This window comes from Mobula hypostoma, chromosome 13, assembly GCF_963921235.1.
Source record: "Mobula hypostoma chromosome 13, sMobHyp1.1, whole genome shotgun sequence".
NCBI lineage: Eukaryota > Metazoa > Chordata > Chondrichthyes > Myliobatiformes > Myliobatidae > Mobula > Mobula hypostoma.
Window position 1 is genome coordinate 20,606,621 of NC_086109.1, and position 17,725 is coordinate 20,624,345.

The 17,725-nt window shown below is 41.5% G+C and overlaps 1 protein-coding gene across 2 annotated transcripts in view; it reads right to left on the minus strand.

Annotated features, from left to right (window-relative positions):
• Nucleotides 1-17,725, minus strand: part of LOC134355474 (suppressor of tumorigenicity 7 protein homolog) — a 142,444-nt gene that overhangs the window by 30,167 nt on the left and 94,552 nt on the right. For both annotated transcript variants that reach the window (XM_063065408.1, XM_063065409.1), the window contains exon 12: nt 3,374-3,524. In XM_063065408.1, coding sequence (XP_062921478.1) covers nt 3,374-3,524 — 151 coding nt within the window. The remainder of the gene's footprint in view (nt 1-3,373; nt 3,525-17,725) is intronic.

Sequence of the window (17,725 nt, forward strand, 5' to 3'; positions counted from 1 at the left end):
AGGCCAATAATTATCCTTCAGTCACCATCACTAAAGTAGCTTATCTGCTTATTTCTGTATGTGGAACCAAGATGTACTGAGATTTACCACTGTTTCCCACAATAACTTCTCTTCAAAAGTGCCACATTGCTTGTGAGACATCCTGGGGTTATGAAAGACTGAATATAAATGCAATTACATTCTTCTTAAATTCTGGTTCTTTGCACATACGCATATCAGTGTAATGGATCCCATGGAATTATTCAGTCAAAAAGGGCCTAAAAGTTCCCTCAGCGAGCTGACCAAAATCGTTTCATTTATTGTCCTGGCCAATACCACCAGCTGAATTAATTCATCCCTGTTTGGGGATTCTGCTATTTCCAAAAATGACTGCCAAGATCGTCTACAGGATAATGGTTAATGGACTTTGACATAATTAATTCATGTGATGCACTTTGATATTTGTGACACAATACACAACGTATGCAAATAATTTTCTTCTATGATACAAGTAATCAGAAGATAAAAGTTTATATTTTTAAAAAGCTTTTCTCTGATTAGTATTGACAGAGTTTTATCCAGGGAACCTTAATTTCATGTTACATTTTTTTAAATAAATCATTACTTGTTTAAGGTATCCATCATCGATAAGGTTTACAATTATAAAAGGGGGGCTATCTTAAAAATATTCCAGTTCAAAAGATGAAAAGAGCAACATTTAGACCAAGTAAGGCTAGGGTGATAGGTTTCTTTCCTAAAGGATACTAGTGCATAATTTTTTTAAAGCAGGAATCAGTTAATTGTGCAAACACCAGCTCTGTATTTCATTGCTATTAAATGACTACAAATTCACTCAGTGGTACTCTGGATAATTGCCCTGGCATTAATTCAATAACATAGCCACTTCATTTCATCTCTCTTGTTCCTGGTCACAGGCAATCAGTCCCAGTGGCAGTCTGTTCAGAGGTGTCAGACAGGGATGTATACAATCCCTGCCTTACCAATGGGAAGCATTTACTCAGGTATCCAAGGGGTCACAAGGCAGGATGGGATAAAAAGCTTCTCTTCATGCACACATCTTACATCAGTTCTCCTCTTTCAGCAGTGTGATAGAAGCCAAAACACCACATCAAAACATAATGTGCAACAATATTCAATAAACCAAGCACTAGAAAGTGATCACTGATTCACAAGTCCCTCCTGGCACATATCCCTGCAAGCAGCAAAAGTGCTACACCTGTCCATTCACCTCCTCCCTCACCTCCATTCAGTGTCCCAAACGTTCCTTCCAGGTGAGGCAACACTTCATCTGCTAATCTGTTAGGGTCATCTACTGTATCCAGTGCTCTCGACGCGACCTCCTCTACATTGCTGAGATCCGATGTAGATTGGGGACCGCTTTGTCTCCATCAGCAAAAGACAATTTCTCGGTGGCCAACCATTTCAATTGCAATCCCCATTCACATTCTGACATGTCAATCCATAGCCTCCACTTCTGCCATGATGAGGCTACTCTCAAATTGGAGAAGCAACACCTCATATTCTGTCTAGGTCGCATCCAACCCGATGGCATGAACCTCGATTTACCCAACTTAAAGTAAACCTGCTTATTGCCTCCCCTTCCCCTCCAACTTCCCTTTCTCCTCTTCTATCAGACTTTTTCTCCAGCTCCTTTTTCCATCTATTACCTCCCAGTACTTACTTTGTTCCCCCCTCCCCCATCCACATGGCTTCACTCATTACCTTCTAGTTTGTATTCCTTTCCCTCCCTCCACCTTCTTATTCTGGCATCCTCCCCCTTCTTTTCCAGTCCCTGAAATGTCAACTGTTCATTCATTTCCATAGATGCTGCCTGACCTGCTGAGTTCCTCCAGCATTTTGTGTGTGTTGCTTTGGATTTGCAGCATCTGCAGAATCTCTTGTGTTTTAAATTTCAGAAGTTACCAGGAAAAAATAATATTCAAATCTCTCAGGTCTAAGTGTAATCCTGTTCTGAGTAATTACTCTTAAATTCTTCCAAGTAGGTGAATAACAAAAACTAGCTTTATCCAGTCACCTATTTCCCATAAAACAAATTTAAGAATATCCTAAATTGAAAGCCTCAACTTTGTCGATTTACCATTTCATGATATCAACTGTTGAAGTGGTTACAGTTTCTAGACGTACTGCTGCTATCAAACTTCTGTGGCTCACTTGCGGGTAAGTAAGACTTACCACCTGACTTTCCTTTTTAAATACAATTAGGTTTGAAACCTGTGAAATGACAAGTGAGATGTTAGCAAGGTTTCCAGTATTTGAATCTTATATTCTATGACTATTACAAATGATGTGCATGGTGACCGATGACAGAGATTAAAACTACTGTCTATGAATAATAAAGGGTGGGTCAGCTAAGATGAGGGCACTGGAGAGTGGAAATGTCCAATATTTAGAAGGGGTGAAAGTATAACAAGAGTAAGTTAGTAACCGTACGGCAGTTGCAATAGCACCATCCACACCATCAGTTCCAAGCTCATCAAAATCAACAAGCAAATTGCATCTTATGTATTTAGTGCCCACTTTATTTGGTACACCTGTACACCAGCTCATAAATACAAACAGTCAATCATGTGCCAACAACTCAATGCATAAAAGCATGCAGACACGGTCAAGAGTTTCAGTTGTTGTTCAGACCAAACTTCAAAATGGGGAAGAAATGCGATCCAAGTGATTTTGACTGTGGAATGATGGTTGGTGCCAGATGGGGTGGTTTGAGCACATCAGAAACTGCTGATCTCCTGGGATCCTCTCACACATGCAACAGTCTCTAGAATTTACATAGAATGATGCAAGGAGCAATAAACTTTTAGTGAGTGGTGGTTCTGTGGGTGAAAATGCCTTTTAAATGAGAAAAGTCAGGAGAATGGCCAGACTGGTTCAAGCTGACATGAAGGCGACAGTAACTCAAATAATCATGTGTCACAACGGAAGAGCATCTTTGAACACACAACACATTGATCCTTAGAGTAGATGGGCTGCAGCAGCAGAAGACCAGACCGGACTCCACTCCTGTACTTAATATTGAGTCGCCACTGGGTGTTTATTGCGGTTCAAATGTCAATAGCCAGGAAGGTGGGAACCAAAAGTAAACTACTAGCTTACTTTTTCTAACCAAAAGAAGGTCTTAAGTCTCGATCAAGATTATCTCCTAACCTACAAATCTCCAAATAAAGAATCACATGCTGGAAAATAATCACACCAGGCAGGTTTAGAAAGCAGAGAAACCCTTTGCATTCAGTTAATCTTCATTACAAAAACAGCATGAGACTCGTCGTGCTCAGACGATCCAATTAAACAAGATCACTTGAAAATCACACTGAATTAGTTTTGGCACAAACCGCAAAAGGATACTTACTGCCTTCCCATGTGCAGTGCAATAGGTTAAGGGCTCCCTCCACTCTCTTCCAGTGCTGAAGGTGAAAGAAAGCATATGCTATTGCTTCACTGTCTCCCCGCTTCAGAATGTGTTCCGGTGGCAAAATTAAACTTTTCATTTCTAGTAAATACTATGGAAAAATAAAGAACAGAAAAATTGGTAAGCGGTAATAACTTTCAAAGACAGGAGATATTATGAAGAGGGAGAACTTCAGAAGATCTGAATATTAAAAGATTACTTTCACCAATTTTCACACAAAACTTAAAGTCCTAACTTCATTGTGGATATTTTGGACAATTATTACACTTCTGTGGTACAACTGCAACTTTGCTACAGTGAAAAATTAACATCTACAATTTTGAGCCAATATGATTAGCTTAGTCACATGCACATCGAAACATTAAAACATGCAGTGAAATTCATCATTCTGCATCAACAACCACAGTACGAGGATGACGCTGGGGCAGCCCACAAATGTCGCCACACTTCCAACGCCAACATAGCGTGCCCAAAACTCACTAAACCGAACCATTCACCTTTGGGATGTGAGAGAAAACCGGAACACCTGAAGGAAACCCACGTAGTCATGGGGAGAACATACAAACCCCTTACAGATAGCACCTGGAACTGAACTCCTACTGGTGATTGCTGGTGTGGTAAAGAGATTGTGCTAACAGCTACACCACCATGTCACCATATTCCTTCACCCTCTCTGGTTTTCTAATTTTTCCCAGCAGGTTCACTTTTCCAGATCTGTATTTTGCCACTTTTCATCACTCCCCTGTTCCTCACATTGTTCCATATATCCATCGAGGTTCTGGGTTGCTACCAAGGACTACATTAAGTAGAGATACAGTACCAGTACAGTAATCCCTAAAAAATTTATTTGATCTTGCAAAGCATACAGAAAACAGCAGTAATATGAATATACTGAATGTCTTATCTTATACGACATCATTTTAGATAATGACAAAATCCTACTGGGATAAAAGTAAAAATCAGACTTTTACTCGGTATGGGCAGTGGTTCCACCTTCCATCTAAACTGAACTCATGAATATATCAAAAGGTTTATATGGGTCATCAATTTCCTTACTACTGCAAAACTAAGCTATGTAAACTTTGCAACATTAAACATATCGGCACAATGTGTTTAGGCAAAGTGCATTAAAATTAAAGCATAAACTGTGCAATATTTGTATGACACCTACGCAGAGTATTGTTAAAATTACAGCATAGCATTGTACTGTGTGCCAGTCCTATAGAATGCAGCAATTTACTTACAGCTTTCCAATTCCTGCTGCTGGAATGTTTAACGCTGTAATCCTCCCTCCATCAACCATGCATTTCATTGGAAAACTATGCCAATTTCACGGTTTGCCCTCAATAGTCCCTGTGGCAGAATACAATCTTCCAGCCCATCTCTACCTCCTTCCTCCCCCTGCCCCACCTTGTTCCACCTGCCCCCTCTCCTTACCTGTCACTACTTTTCACCAGCAGCCAGCGTCTCCCACTCTACCCCACTTGGCTCCACCTGCCCATCATCCCACTCCTCATCTGATTCTTAACTATCACCTAGCAGTGCCTGTCTCACCCTGCGCTCTCACCTCCTATACTGGCCATCTCTCCTCTACACTCTCAGAACTGATGCAGGGTCTTGATCTGAAACATTGATTGTCCCTCTGCCTCCAGATGTTGCTTGTCCCACGAGTTCCCCCGTAGTTTGTTGTTTTTACTCCAGATTACAGCATCTGCCATCTGAATCTCTATACTGGCTGCCTGAATAAATTTCTAAGTTTTCATGACATTTTAATCTGTCACCAAGTCCCAAGGTTCATTGTTTGGATCCTCACCAATGGACTGCTTTGCCATTATAGTCTCTCAATTGGCAGCATCTTTGAGAAGGTGGCACTGTGCAGCATTAGAGGAGGAATTACAAGGGAGAAATAGAGTTTGAAAGTGAATTTGCATTTATCTAACACTATGCTTCCTGTGAGACTTCCAAGCACTTGAAAGCCAATTAACTACTTTGAAGTTCAATCACTGCTATAGTGTAGCAAGCATAACAGCAAATTTTGACAGAACAAAATTCCACTAAATTGCAATGAGATAAATTGTCACAAAACTTGTTTTAGCTCCATTGACTGAGAGATAAACATTGGTCAGGACATTAGGACAGTCCTCTATTCTTCAAAACTTAGTACTCCAAAATCATCCAAAATTCCTGACCTCTGTGAGTGCAGCATTCTCTTGACAAAATGAAGTTGGACAAATATTAAAAAGTGAAAATTATGTGGGTGTTATGTGGAAATGTGGGCAAGGTAGACAAGTGAACTATCTAACTAGGTATTTTTTTTCTTCAAAAGAGTTGGCACACAGTCGGGAAAAATATTTATTCATCTGTTACATTTTTTAAATCACTTTGGTCAACTCGAAACACTTTGCATCCAATAAAATACTTCTAATGTACTACAAAGGAAGGAATATTTATGAACTGAAACAACTTCTTCTGTAATGTACTTGTTTATGCTTCTATCTGACATTACCTTCAATTCTAATACTACAGAGAAGGATTACATCCTCCTTAAGTTTCTTTGGTTGATGGCCAATAGCCATGCTCTTCCGACTTAGAGCTGAGGTTAACAATGTTTTATATTCATAATAGGTACCATTTTTCAGACTGCAAAGCCAGATACTGCTCCACTTTAGAGTTGCTTTAATGGCACCAAACTTTGAAAATCTGAAGATTAAAGGAGGTGTGATGCCAAATAAATAGTTAACTATCAAATTATATGTCAAACCAGTTTCAAAGATTAAAGAAAGCAAACTTCACATTTTCCATGTGCTTATCTAAAAGCCTCTTTTATGCCTCTATCACATCTACCTCCTTTGCTTTTGGTTATGTAGGTTGGATCATGATATCAGTTGAATAATCTAAACTGACAGCTTTGAATAATGCAAGATGGATCATCCAACTAAAATATTAACTCCCTTTCTCTTTTCACAGATGTGGCCTGGCCCAGTGATTATTTCCTGCCATTTTTGTTTTATTTAAGATTTCCAGAATCTGCTTTTTTATTATGCATTTGTTGAATGCACTGGCATTTCTCTTCCAGCATTCTGATGAAGGGCCTTTGACCTGATAAGCTAACTTTGTTTCTCTTCATATAGCTGCAGCCCGACCTGCAGTGTGTTTCCACCATATTCTGTTTTTATTTTTTTTTTACTTCACGTTTCCAGCATTTGCAATATTTTTTGATTTTTGACTAATGCATCTTGTTTTGGAAAATGTCACAAGCGACAGGATTATTTACTAATCCGTTTTTCACACTGAGAGGTTTCCAGATTCATTTTCTGAAGGAATGCACTCAAGGTTTCTTAGACCCCCTTTAGATAAAGTAGATTTACTGCCTCAGTAAATTCCCTTGGAGCATTAAGTCTTACATTCAGGTGGCTAATACTGACGCTGATCCTTGCTAATCCCCCTTCAGTCTGTTTTACAGACCAAGGATCACTGACGGACATTTAAGTTGTTGTGGGAAAACCTGCCTGAATGCCTGACCTCTGGTCTGACTCCTCACCCGCTTCCCAGTGCTTGTGCCTTTGACTGCATTATGCCATTTTCTTGAGAACACAAGCCAAAAAAAAACCCTCATATTTGCTTAATTAGGCTCAACAAAATACAGCACCCTGGTGAGGGGGCAAGGAATATTTATGAAAATATATTAGACCACTCATAAAAAAATGCACTTCAATTGCTGAATTATTAACGCTATAAGAATGCCAATTTTACAGTTACTGATTTAATCAGAAACAAAAGCATCCACTGAGATCACAAGATAAAGGGGCTCCAAATGGAAACATTTAAAAGTTTTGCAATATTATGTGTATACATTTTAAGAGAAAAAATAACTTTTCCCTTGTAAGCTCTTTTCTCCCTAAAGGCAGCACAGTGGGCGAGGAGTAAGACACTATCTGAGCGTTTATGACCAAAGATGTGCAGTGGTTGATCAGTCATGCACGCAGTACCAATTTCACTCTGCAATTAGCTTTCTCTGCTAACACTGTATTGAGAGACGGGCACACACTGGGATAAACACAGACCCTTCAAGGTTACAGTCATTCATATCTACTTAATGAAACAGCTGTATTTGTCAAAGATTAGACACTCAAATCCATGCTCTGACTCTCAAGGCTGCTGCTTCCCTACTATATACCTTATTACCACAGATGTCTAAAACCACCAAGAGGGGCTCCCAAAGGGCATATCTCATGACCTCCTACATACTGTGTTATTTTCACATCCTTGAAAAGTCAGTGATAAACAGACACATAGGTTAGGGGAAAAGAACAAAGCTGTGAGAAAACACTGACTGAGATACTGTGTCAATGACTTGTGCTCTTTGCCTGAATGTGTGTAGTAAGCTCACTAATTACTTGTTCCCTTTACTATTCCCTTTTTATTTTGCTATTATACCAGTTTAGGTTGGTGAGGGGCAAGGGGGGGTGCAGAAGCAAAGGACTGGTCTTCGTCAGCTGTATTAGATCAACAAGCTGTTTTACAGTGCCTAGTTTTGATCTTCAATTAATTAGCAGTATCAAGTACAAATCAGATTTTATTATTGCACAGTCACTTCAAACCATCAGCAGTTTCATCACATTACAAGATGACAATCAGGGCTAAAGGAGCTAGACACAGGCACTCGGTCCAGGCAACATATTATAAAAAGATTATGATGCTACTTAAGAAGCTGCAAAAAGATTGACATGGGTAATATGACAACTGAGAGAACATACTCATCAAAACGACTGAATACACAGCAGCTCTTTTCTCTAGGAAAGAGGGAGTTGAGGTTTTTAAAGCTAATAGAAGGATTTGATAGGATAAATATACAAACATGTTGTCTTTGGATGTTATCTAAATCAGGGTGATCAATAATCCAAAAGGAATTCAGAAAAAAATTGTTTTTATCATGAGAATATGGAATGTGTTACCATATGGAATAACTTAAATGAATAGCAATAGGAAATTTGAAAAATACTCTCGGAAGAATTAAGAACTGCACACTGATTGGGGTTAAATAAAGATGATATTTGCATGGACCATAGCCCAGTTGGGCTGAACAACAGCATATCCCTATGGGGTAGACTGGATGAAAATGGAGGGTGGTCCACAGAACTGCTGCCAACAGGAAAGAATATAACGAAACACTTATTAAAAATTTGAAAAAGCTACCCTCAGATTGAAAAAGACTTTTAAATTACTTCATTATTATTCTGGCCCCACTATTGAGTGTAGTATTGAACATGCATTTTCCTACTGTCCTTCAGAAGGACATGATTAGCCACCACTTTGATCCTGCAGCCCATCTGGTAAAGGTATTCCCACTGAGATTTAAGGGGAACTTTCAATTGATAGCGATCCCTTATTGCTGCCGTTCTCCTAACGTGCAAAGCACTGCATGGAAGTAAAGCTTATTTGCACTAATAGTCCTGATGAAGGGTCTTGCCCCGAAACATTGACTGTTTATTCTTTTCCATAGATGCTACCTGGCCTGCTGAGATCCTCCAGCGTTTTCTATGTGTTGCCTTGCAGTGATAATAATGGAATAAATATTTCCCCAACTGTGTTTCCCACGAGTGCTTCATTAGAGCGATGATAATCATGCTAAAAGCCTCAATCAAAAAGTGGTTCAGACAGGTCAAAAATAATGGATAACACTTAATAATTTCCTCTCATCTCCCTAAAATTCAGGCAACACACATCAAAGTTGCTGATGAACGCAGCAGGCCGGGCAGCATCTCTAGGAAGAGGTACAGTCGACGTTTCAGGCCGAGATCCCTTCGTCAGGACTAACTGAAGAAAGAGCTAGTAAGAGATTTAAAAGTGGGAGGGGGAAGGAGAGATCCAAAGTGATAGGAGAGGACAGGAGGGGGAGGGATGGAGCCAAGAGCTGGACAGGTGATTGGCAAAAGGGGATATGAGAGGATCACGGGACAGGAGGCCCAGGGAGAAGGAAAAGGGAGAGGGGGGGTAAAAACCCAGAGGATGGGCAAGGGGTATAGTCAGAGGGACAGAGGGAGAAGAAGGAGAGTGAGAGAAAGAATGTGTGTATATAAATAACGGATGGGGTACGAGGGGGAGGTGGAGTATTAGCAGAAGTTAGAGAAGTCGATGTTCATGCCATCAGGTTGGAGGCTACCCAGATGGAATACAAGGTGTTGTTCCTCCAACCTGAGTGTGGTTTCATCTTTACAGTAGAGGAGGCCGTGGATAGACATGTCAGAATGGGAATGGGATGTGGAATTAAAATGTGTGGCCACTGGGATATCCTGCTTTCTCTGGTGGACAGAGCGTAGGTGTTCAGCAAAACGATCTCCCAGTCTGCGTCAGGTCTCGCCAATATATAGAAGGCCACATCGGGAGCACCGGACGCAGTATATCACCCCAGCCGACTCACAGGTGAAGTGTCGCCTCACCTGGAAGGACTGTCTGGGGCCTTGAATGGTGGTAAGGGAGGAAGTGTAAGGGCATGTGTAGCACTTGTTCCGCCTACAAGGATAAGTGCCAGGAGGGAGATCAGTGGGGAGGGATGGGGGGGACGAATGGACAAGGGAGTCGCGTAGGGAGCGATCCCTGCAGAAAGCAGAGAGAGGTGGGGAGGGAAAGATGTGCTTAGTGGTGGGATCCCGTTGGAGGTGGCGGCAGTTACGGGGAATAATATGTTGGATCCAGATGCTGGTGGGGTGGTAGGTGAGGACCAGGGCAACCCTATTCCTAGTGGGGTGGCGGGAGGATGGAGTGAGAGCAGATGTGCGTGAAATGGGGGAGATGCGTTTGAGAGAAGAGTTGATGGTGGAGGAAGGGAAGCCCCTTTCTTTAAAAAAGGAGGACATCTCCCTGGTCCTGGAATGAAAAGCCTCATCCTGAGAGCAGATGCGGCGGAGACGGAGGAATTGCGAGAAGGTGATGGCATTTTTGCAAGAGACAGGGTGAGAAGAGGAATAGTCCAGATAGCTGTGAGAGTCAGTAGGCTTATAGTAGACATCAGTAGATAAGCTGTCTCCAGAGATAGAGACAGAAAGATCTAGAAAGGGGAGGGAGGTGTCGGAAATGGACCAGGTAAACTTGAGGGCAGGGTGAAAGTTGGAGGCAAAGTCAATAAAGTCAACGAGTTCTGCATGCGTGCAGGAAGCAGCACCAATTCAGTCGTCGATGTAGCGAAGGAAAAGTGGGAGACAGATACCAGAATAGGTACGGAACATAGATTGTTCCACAAAGCCAACAAAAAGGCAGGCATAGCTCGGACCCATGCAGGTGCCCACAGCTACACCTTTAGTTTGGAGGAAGTGGGAGGAGCCAAAGGAAAAATTATTAAGAGTAAGGACTAATTCCGCTAGACGGAGCAGAGTGGTGGTAGAGGGGAACTGATTAGGTCTGGAATCCAAAAAGAAGCGGAGAGCTTTGAGACCTTCCTGATGGGGGATGGAAGTACATAGGGACTGGTCATCCATGGTGAAAATAAAGCGGTGGGGGCCAGGGAACTTAAAATCATCGAAAAGTTTAAGAGCGTGAGAAGTGTCACGAACATAGGTAGGAAGGGATTGAACAAGGGGGGATAAAACCGTGCGAGGTATGCAGAAACGAGTTCGGTGGGGCAGGAGCAAGCTGAGACAATAGGTCTGCCAGGACAGGCAAGTTTGTGGATCTTGGGTAGGAGGTAGAAACGGGAAGTGCGAGGTGTGGGAACTATAAGGTTGGTAGCAGTGGATGGGAGATCCCCTGAGCGGATAAAGTCGGTGATGGTGTGGGAGACAATGGCCTGGTGCTCCTTAGTGGGGTCACGATCGAGGGGTAAATAAGAGGAGGTATCCGCGAGTTGTCGCTGTGCCTCGGCAAGGTAGAGGTCAGTGCGCCAGACTACAACAGCACCCCCCTTATCGGCGGGTTTAATAGTAAGGTTAGGAGTAGTGCGGAAGGAGTGGAGAGCAGAGTGTTCGGAAGGAGTGAGGTTGGAATTGGAACAAGGCGTGGTGAAGTCGAGACGGTTGATGTCCCGTCTCCTGTGCCTCCTGTTCCATGATCTTCTCATACCCCTTTTGCCAATCACCTGTCCAGCTCTTGGCTCCATCCCTCCCCCTCCTGTCTTCTCCTATCATTTTGGATCTCCCCCTCCCCCTTCCACTTTTAAATCTCTTACTAGCTCTTTCTTCAGTTAGTCCTGACAAAGGGTCTCGGCCTGAAACGTCAACTGTACCTCTTCCTAGAGATGCTGCCTGGCCTACTGCCTTCACCAGCAACTTTCATGTGTGTTGCTTGAAATTCCAGCATCTGCAGAATTCCTCGTGTTTGCGTCCCTAAAATTCAGATTTGTTCAGTGGACATTGAATGATAATAAACTCTGAAGGTTCCAAGTTTCATTTGCTGGCTGTTCTGAGTTCATTTGGGCCAACAGGATAGATGTCATAAATGGTTACAGCACTTTTGGATTTTGAAAGGAAGGAAAATCAGACGCAATGTTCACCATCCACCCACTTCATGCAAACATCTTTGAGAAATTATCTTGTTTCGATTCTGGGTGTTGTCAAACTAGGTATTGGAAACTGCTGGTTATACTACTGAACTAATCCAGAGAATACATGTACCAATCCTACCATATTAGATCATGAATTTCAATCATGTTTACAATCAGAATTTCAATCTGTTTTATATTCTAAACCAACATCTATGACTCAGAACAATATCCTCTGATCTCCGAATTGGTATGGAATCGGGGAACTGGTCATGTCCAATAAGCGCAGATCTTGGACCGTCACATCCTCCAGAATGAATGAATACAAGACAATCATTGTTAGTGTTATACCCAGCTACAAGCTGGCAGCCGAAAGAAAGCTTAGTCTAAGACAGTGGTCCCCAACCTCCGGGCCGCGGACCAATAGCGATCCGCGAAGCATGCAGGGGTGCCACGGTAGCCGGGACGCACTCAGCACATCTTTAAGAAAAAAGCCAAAATAAACAAGCTAGTTAATTAGGTGCCGCCCGGCACGTAAATGTCGGCTCAGATCAGAGGTGACGCAATCGGCAATCGCCTCTGATCTGAGCCGACATTTACATGCCGGGCGGCACCTAATTAACTAGCTTGTTTATTTTAGCTTTTTTCTTAAAGATGTGCTGAGTGCGTCCCGGCTACCGTTGTACCCCTGCATGCTTGGCGGCCCGGAGGTTGGGGACCACTGGTCTAAGGGTTTCCACCTTGAACTTGCTGGATTTAGGACCTATGATCTGCCAACTTTTAACAACCACTATGCAAATACAATTGAATCCTCGACTTCCTAACCAGAAAATCACAGTCTGTGCGAATCGGTGATAATATATCTTCCTGACAATCAACACTGGCGCACCTCAGGGGTGTGTGCTTAGCCCACTGCTCTACTCTCTATATACACATGACTGCGTGGCTAGGTATAGCTCAAATACCATCTATAAATTTGATAACAATACAACCATTGTTGGTAGAGTCTCAGGTGGGGACGAGAAGGCGAACAGGTGTGAGATATACCAACTAGTGGAGTGGTGCTGCAGCAACAACCTGGTACTGAACGTCAGTAAGACGCAAGAGCTTCAGGAAGGGCAAGACGAAGGAACACATACCAATCCTCAGAGAAATGAGACGTGGACAGAGTGAGCAGCTTCAAGTTCCTGGGTGTCAAGATCTGAGTATCTAACCTGGTCCCAACATATCAATGTAGTTATAAAGAAGGCAAGACAAGGGCTGTACTTTGTGATGAGATTGAAGAGCATGTCAACAAATACACTCAAAAACTTCTGTAGTTGTACTGTGGAGAGCATTCTGACAGGCTGCATCACTGTTTGGTATGGAGGGGCTACTGCACATAAGGTTGTAAATCTAGTCAGCTCCATCTTGGGCACTAGTCTACAAAGTACCCAGGATACCTTTAGGGAGCGGTGTCTCAGAAAGGCAGTATCCATTATGAAGGACCTCCAGCACCCAGGGCATGCCCTTTTCTCACTGTTACCATCAGGTAGGAGGTACGAAGCCTGAAGGCACACACTCAGCAATTCAGGAACAGCTTCTTTCCCTCTGCATTCCGATTTCTAAATGGACATTGAAGCTTTGGACACTACCTCAGTTTGAAAAAAAATACAGTATTTCTGTTTTGGCATGTTTTTTTAAATCTATTCAATATACACAATTGATTTGCTTGTTTGTTTATTATGTCTTATTTTATTTATTTTTTTTTCTCTCTCTGCTAGATTATGTATTGCATTGAACTGCTGCTGCTAAGTTAACAAATTTCACCTCACATGCCGGTGATAATAAATCTGATTCTGATGGACATACCCAAGTTCACATTTGAAACATGTTTTTCTCATGCAGCATGCTACATAAAGTTCTCCTTCCAAAGAGCAGAGAGCAGTCCATAAAATTAATAAAATAAAATGTCTTTGCAGATCAGAGTAGGATACTAGTCACAGGAAAATTAATGTGCAACTTCGCCTTACTAGTATCGATAAGTAATGCACAAGACAGAATCATTTAATGAAAACTCAAGGAAAAATTCCATAGGACTTTGCATGGTTGAATGTATTAGGAAAGGCCTGACAACCAGAGATTCTTCGGCTATTTGGCACAATGCTCTTACTTAGCCCCAGGAGCTTCTGGGGAAAACAAGGGTTCTTTAAATCTCTCTTCACAAATTAGAATTAGGAAGAGAACCAATGCAAAAGTTCTTTGTTATTTTAGCAACAGAACCAAACAGAAAAGTCAAGAGTTATAAAATTAAAATATCTCAGATGTGTTCCAATATGGGTTTACCCAAGTTCGGAGTTCAGCAAAATAACTAGAGAAAAGTGCACAAGATAGAACTATTTGATGGAAACCCTGAAGAGAAATTCTGCAGGACTTTGTGTGGTGTAATTCATTAAGAATGGATCGAGCTTGACAAGCTTGAATCCTCTGGCTATTTGGCTCACTCCTCACACTTGAGCACAGGAGCTGAGGAAACCTGGGCCTTCAAATCTCAGGCTCTGAATTAGAATCAGATGTAGAAGCAATGAAAAAATTGGAGTCATGACTCAGTAGATTCGATGGAATTTTTGAGTCACCACTTTAAATCTAATGATTATCAAGTCATTATAAATATTTTGTGGTATATTTCTAATTTTTTTGAAGCTCGTTCCACAAGGATGAGAAGATGCTTGCTTTAAATTGGCAGAGGCTCTCCTTTCATATTCCCCAAATGCTTAGTAGCCTTCCATTTCTTCAAACTTAATGTGCATCAAAGCTAGTGGCATCTTCTGGTGCTAATGCAGTCAGTAGGACCATTCAAACAAACTATTTAAAAAGTAGTACCACCAACATCAATTAGGTTTTCCCCTCTGGAAAGCAACTTGGTCACTTTTCTTTTCATCTGCTACCATGATGTCCAACACACATCACAATCGTTTTTTAGCATCATAGAATATTTCAGCTCAACTGCAGGCCATTTACCCGTCATACTTGTGTCAGCTTCTGGAAAGAGTTTTCCCAATTAGTCTGGGCTTCCTACATCCCAACCAACTTCTGATCCACACAATGACCCTGTAATTTTTTCCCCCTTTGAGAATTTATCCACTTCCCTTTAGAAAGTTATTACTGAATATGCCTTCCTTTCAGTCTATGCAACCATGATTATAACAACCTATCAATAAAAAGAATCTCCCTCTGGCTCTTTTGCCAGTAACGATTTGAGAAGATTGATGTTATTTCAGAGACAGCAATGAAATAAACAGGTTAGGGTCACCAAGAAAGCTGTAGAAAGAGGAAAACAAACAACAGTCATCCAATGGGACACCAACATTCACTGAACGAAGTGGAACTTCAAGACTAACAAGTTAAACTCACACACAACCCAAGTTGCACCAAATGCTCATTTCCGATTTTGAACTGCAAATTAGAACACTATGAGGATAACTACTTGATGTACTTTTACTTTCCTGCAGAACCAAAAAGAATTACATTAAAATTTCCATACATTTACCCATTGCTGTTTTATATAAATCTTACATTCAACAAAAATAATCAAGCACTAGATGGAATTATTGAAAAGCAATTGTGCAGTATTTTGCATGGTGTAACTTTAAAGCTGATGGACTATGCCTGTGCAACACAAGCTAAAGCTGGAAGCTATTAGTAGCTGGATGGATAAAGATCAAATAATTCTCTTTAGACCAATTTGCTCTTGGTTATTGAGCAAGTGGTGGAGGAGGGGTGTGGTAAGGGGTGGGGAGCAGAGTCCACATTAAGCTGAGGCACAGGTGCTGGCAGCCCTATTGATGTTGAGCCCCAGCTCCTGCTGTGGCTACTACACAGCAGATTACACCAGCCACTCCAAAAATAAAGCACATCACGTAAAAGGATTTGAGACTGGCAATGAGTACCAGAGGGGAAAAAAAAATCAACACTGAAATGAATAGCTGGTTCGAGTAATATCGTGAGAGCGGTAATGCTTTCTTGAAACAGTTTCACAGCTGGATTAACTAAGCACCTCATAAGCACGTGGGGACAAAATCCCTTTCACTAGGTACAGTTGCAATGGTGTGGTATTTTTTCATGTTTGTTGCACAGGTCTTTGGAAACATCCAGCTCAATCTAACCCATCCTTTCTGCAGAAGCTATTCCTAAATTAGCAACAGGCCAAAGAGACCAGTTCTGAGATTCCAGACGAAGAAATTTTTATGTACCTCAGTTTTAGATAATCATGTCCCCTCATTCAAGACTCTCACTATTGAAAATATCTCAGTGCCTATTCTGTCATACCCCTTTAGGATCTTATAGGTTCAGTAGGTCACCCAGTATTCTTTTAAACTCCAAGGAATACAAACCAACCTGATTAGCTCATATTGATAGATAATCCTCTCATCCCAGCTATCAGCCTTTTGAATCTCTTTTGGACTGCTTCTAGTATCAGCACCATCACCATGAAGGATATTCTTAAAAGACGATTCCTCAAGAAGACAGCATTCATCATTAAGGACCCTCACCATCCAAGACACATCCTCTCCTCATTACTTCCATCAGGGAGGAGGAGCAGCAGCCTGAAGACACATACTCAACGTTTTAGGAACAGCTTCTTCCCCACCACTACCAGAGTTCTGAGCGGTTCATGAACCCATGTACACTATTTTACTCACTTTTTGCACTATTTATTAATTATTCTTATTGTAATTTATAGTATAAAAGTAATTGTACTGCTGCTGCAAAACAACAAATTTCAAAACCTGATTCTGAGATAGGAAGCCCGAAACGGTATGTGGTACTTGAGGTGCAACTGAAAAGGAGCTTACCTATTTCTAGAATCCAGCTCCTGCAATAAAGGCCAATGCTATTTGCTCTCTTAACTACTTGCATGCCTGCCAGCTAACGTTTTTTTTGAGATTCATGTACAAGAACAGCTAGGTCCCTCTATATTTCACTCCTCAGACTCTTAATAATGAGTTAATGATCTATTTTTTGAATCTCACATCAAAGTGCATGACCTCACACTTTCCCCACTCACTCATGCATAACCACCTTACACAATATACACTCACTGGCCACTTTATCAGGTACAGGAGTGGAACCCAGTGTGCTCTTCTGCTACTGTAGCCCATCCACTTCAAAGTTTGATGTGTTGTGCATTCAGAGATGCCCTTCTACATACCACTGTTGCAATAAGTCGTTATTCAAGTTATTGTTGCCTCCCTGTCAGTTTGAACCAGTCTGGCCATTCTCCTCAGAGCTCTCTCATTAACAAGGTGTTTTCACCCACACAACTGCCACTCTCTAGATTTTTTTATTTTTGTTTTCTGCACCATTCCCTGTAAACCAGAGATTTTTGTGCAAGAAAATTCCAAAAGATCAGCAGTTTCTCAGATACTCAAACCACCCTGTCTGGCATCAACAATCATTCCACAGTCAAAGTCACTTAGGTCACATTTCTTCCCCATTCTGATGTTTGGTCTTAACAGCAACTGAACCTCTTGACCATGTCTACATGCTTTCAAGCATTGAGTTGCTGCCACGATTGCCTGATTAGGTATTTACAATACTAAGCAAGGGTACAGGTGTACCTAATAAAGAAACCACTGAGGGTAAATGACAACTGCAACAGATCTTCAGCCTTTTACTAGAAACAACTGAAGATAATCCTTCAAAGGACAAGGCACCTGCCTCTGGAGTTACCCAACATAGTAGACATAGATTCTTCATCTAACAGTTCAATATCACTAGAGTTGATATCCTAAGTTAAATCCAAATTTTACTGAGCCTTTGCCTCAAAAAATTAAGTG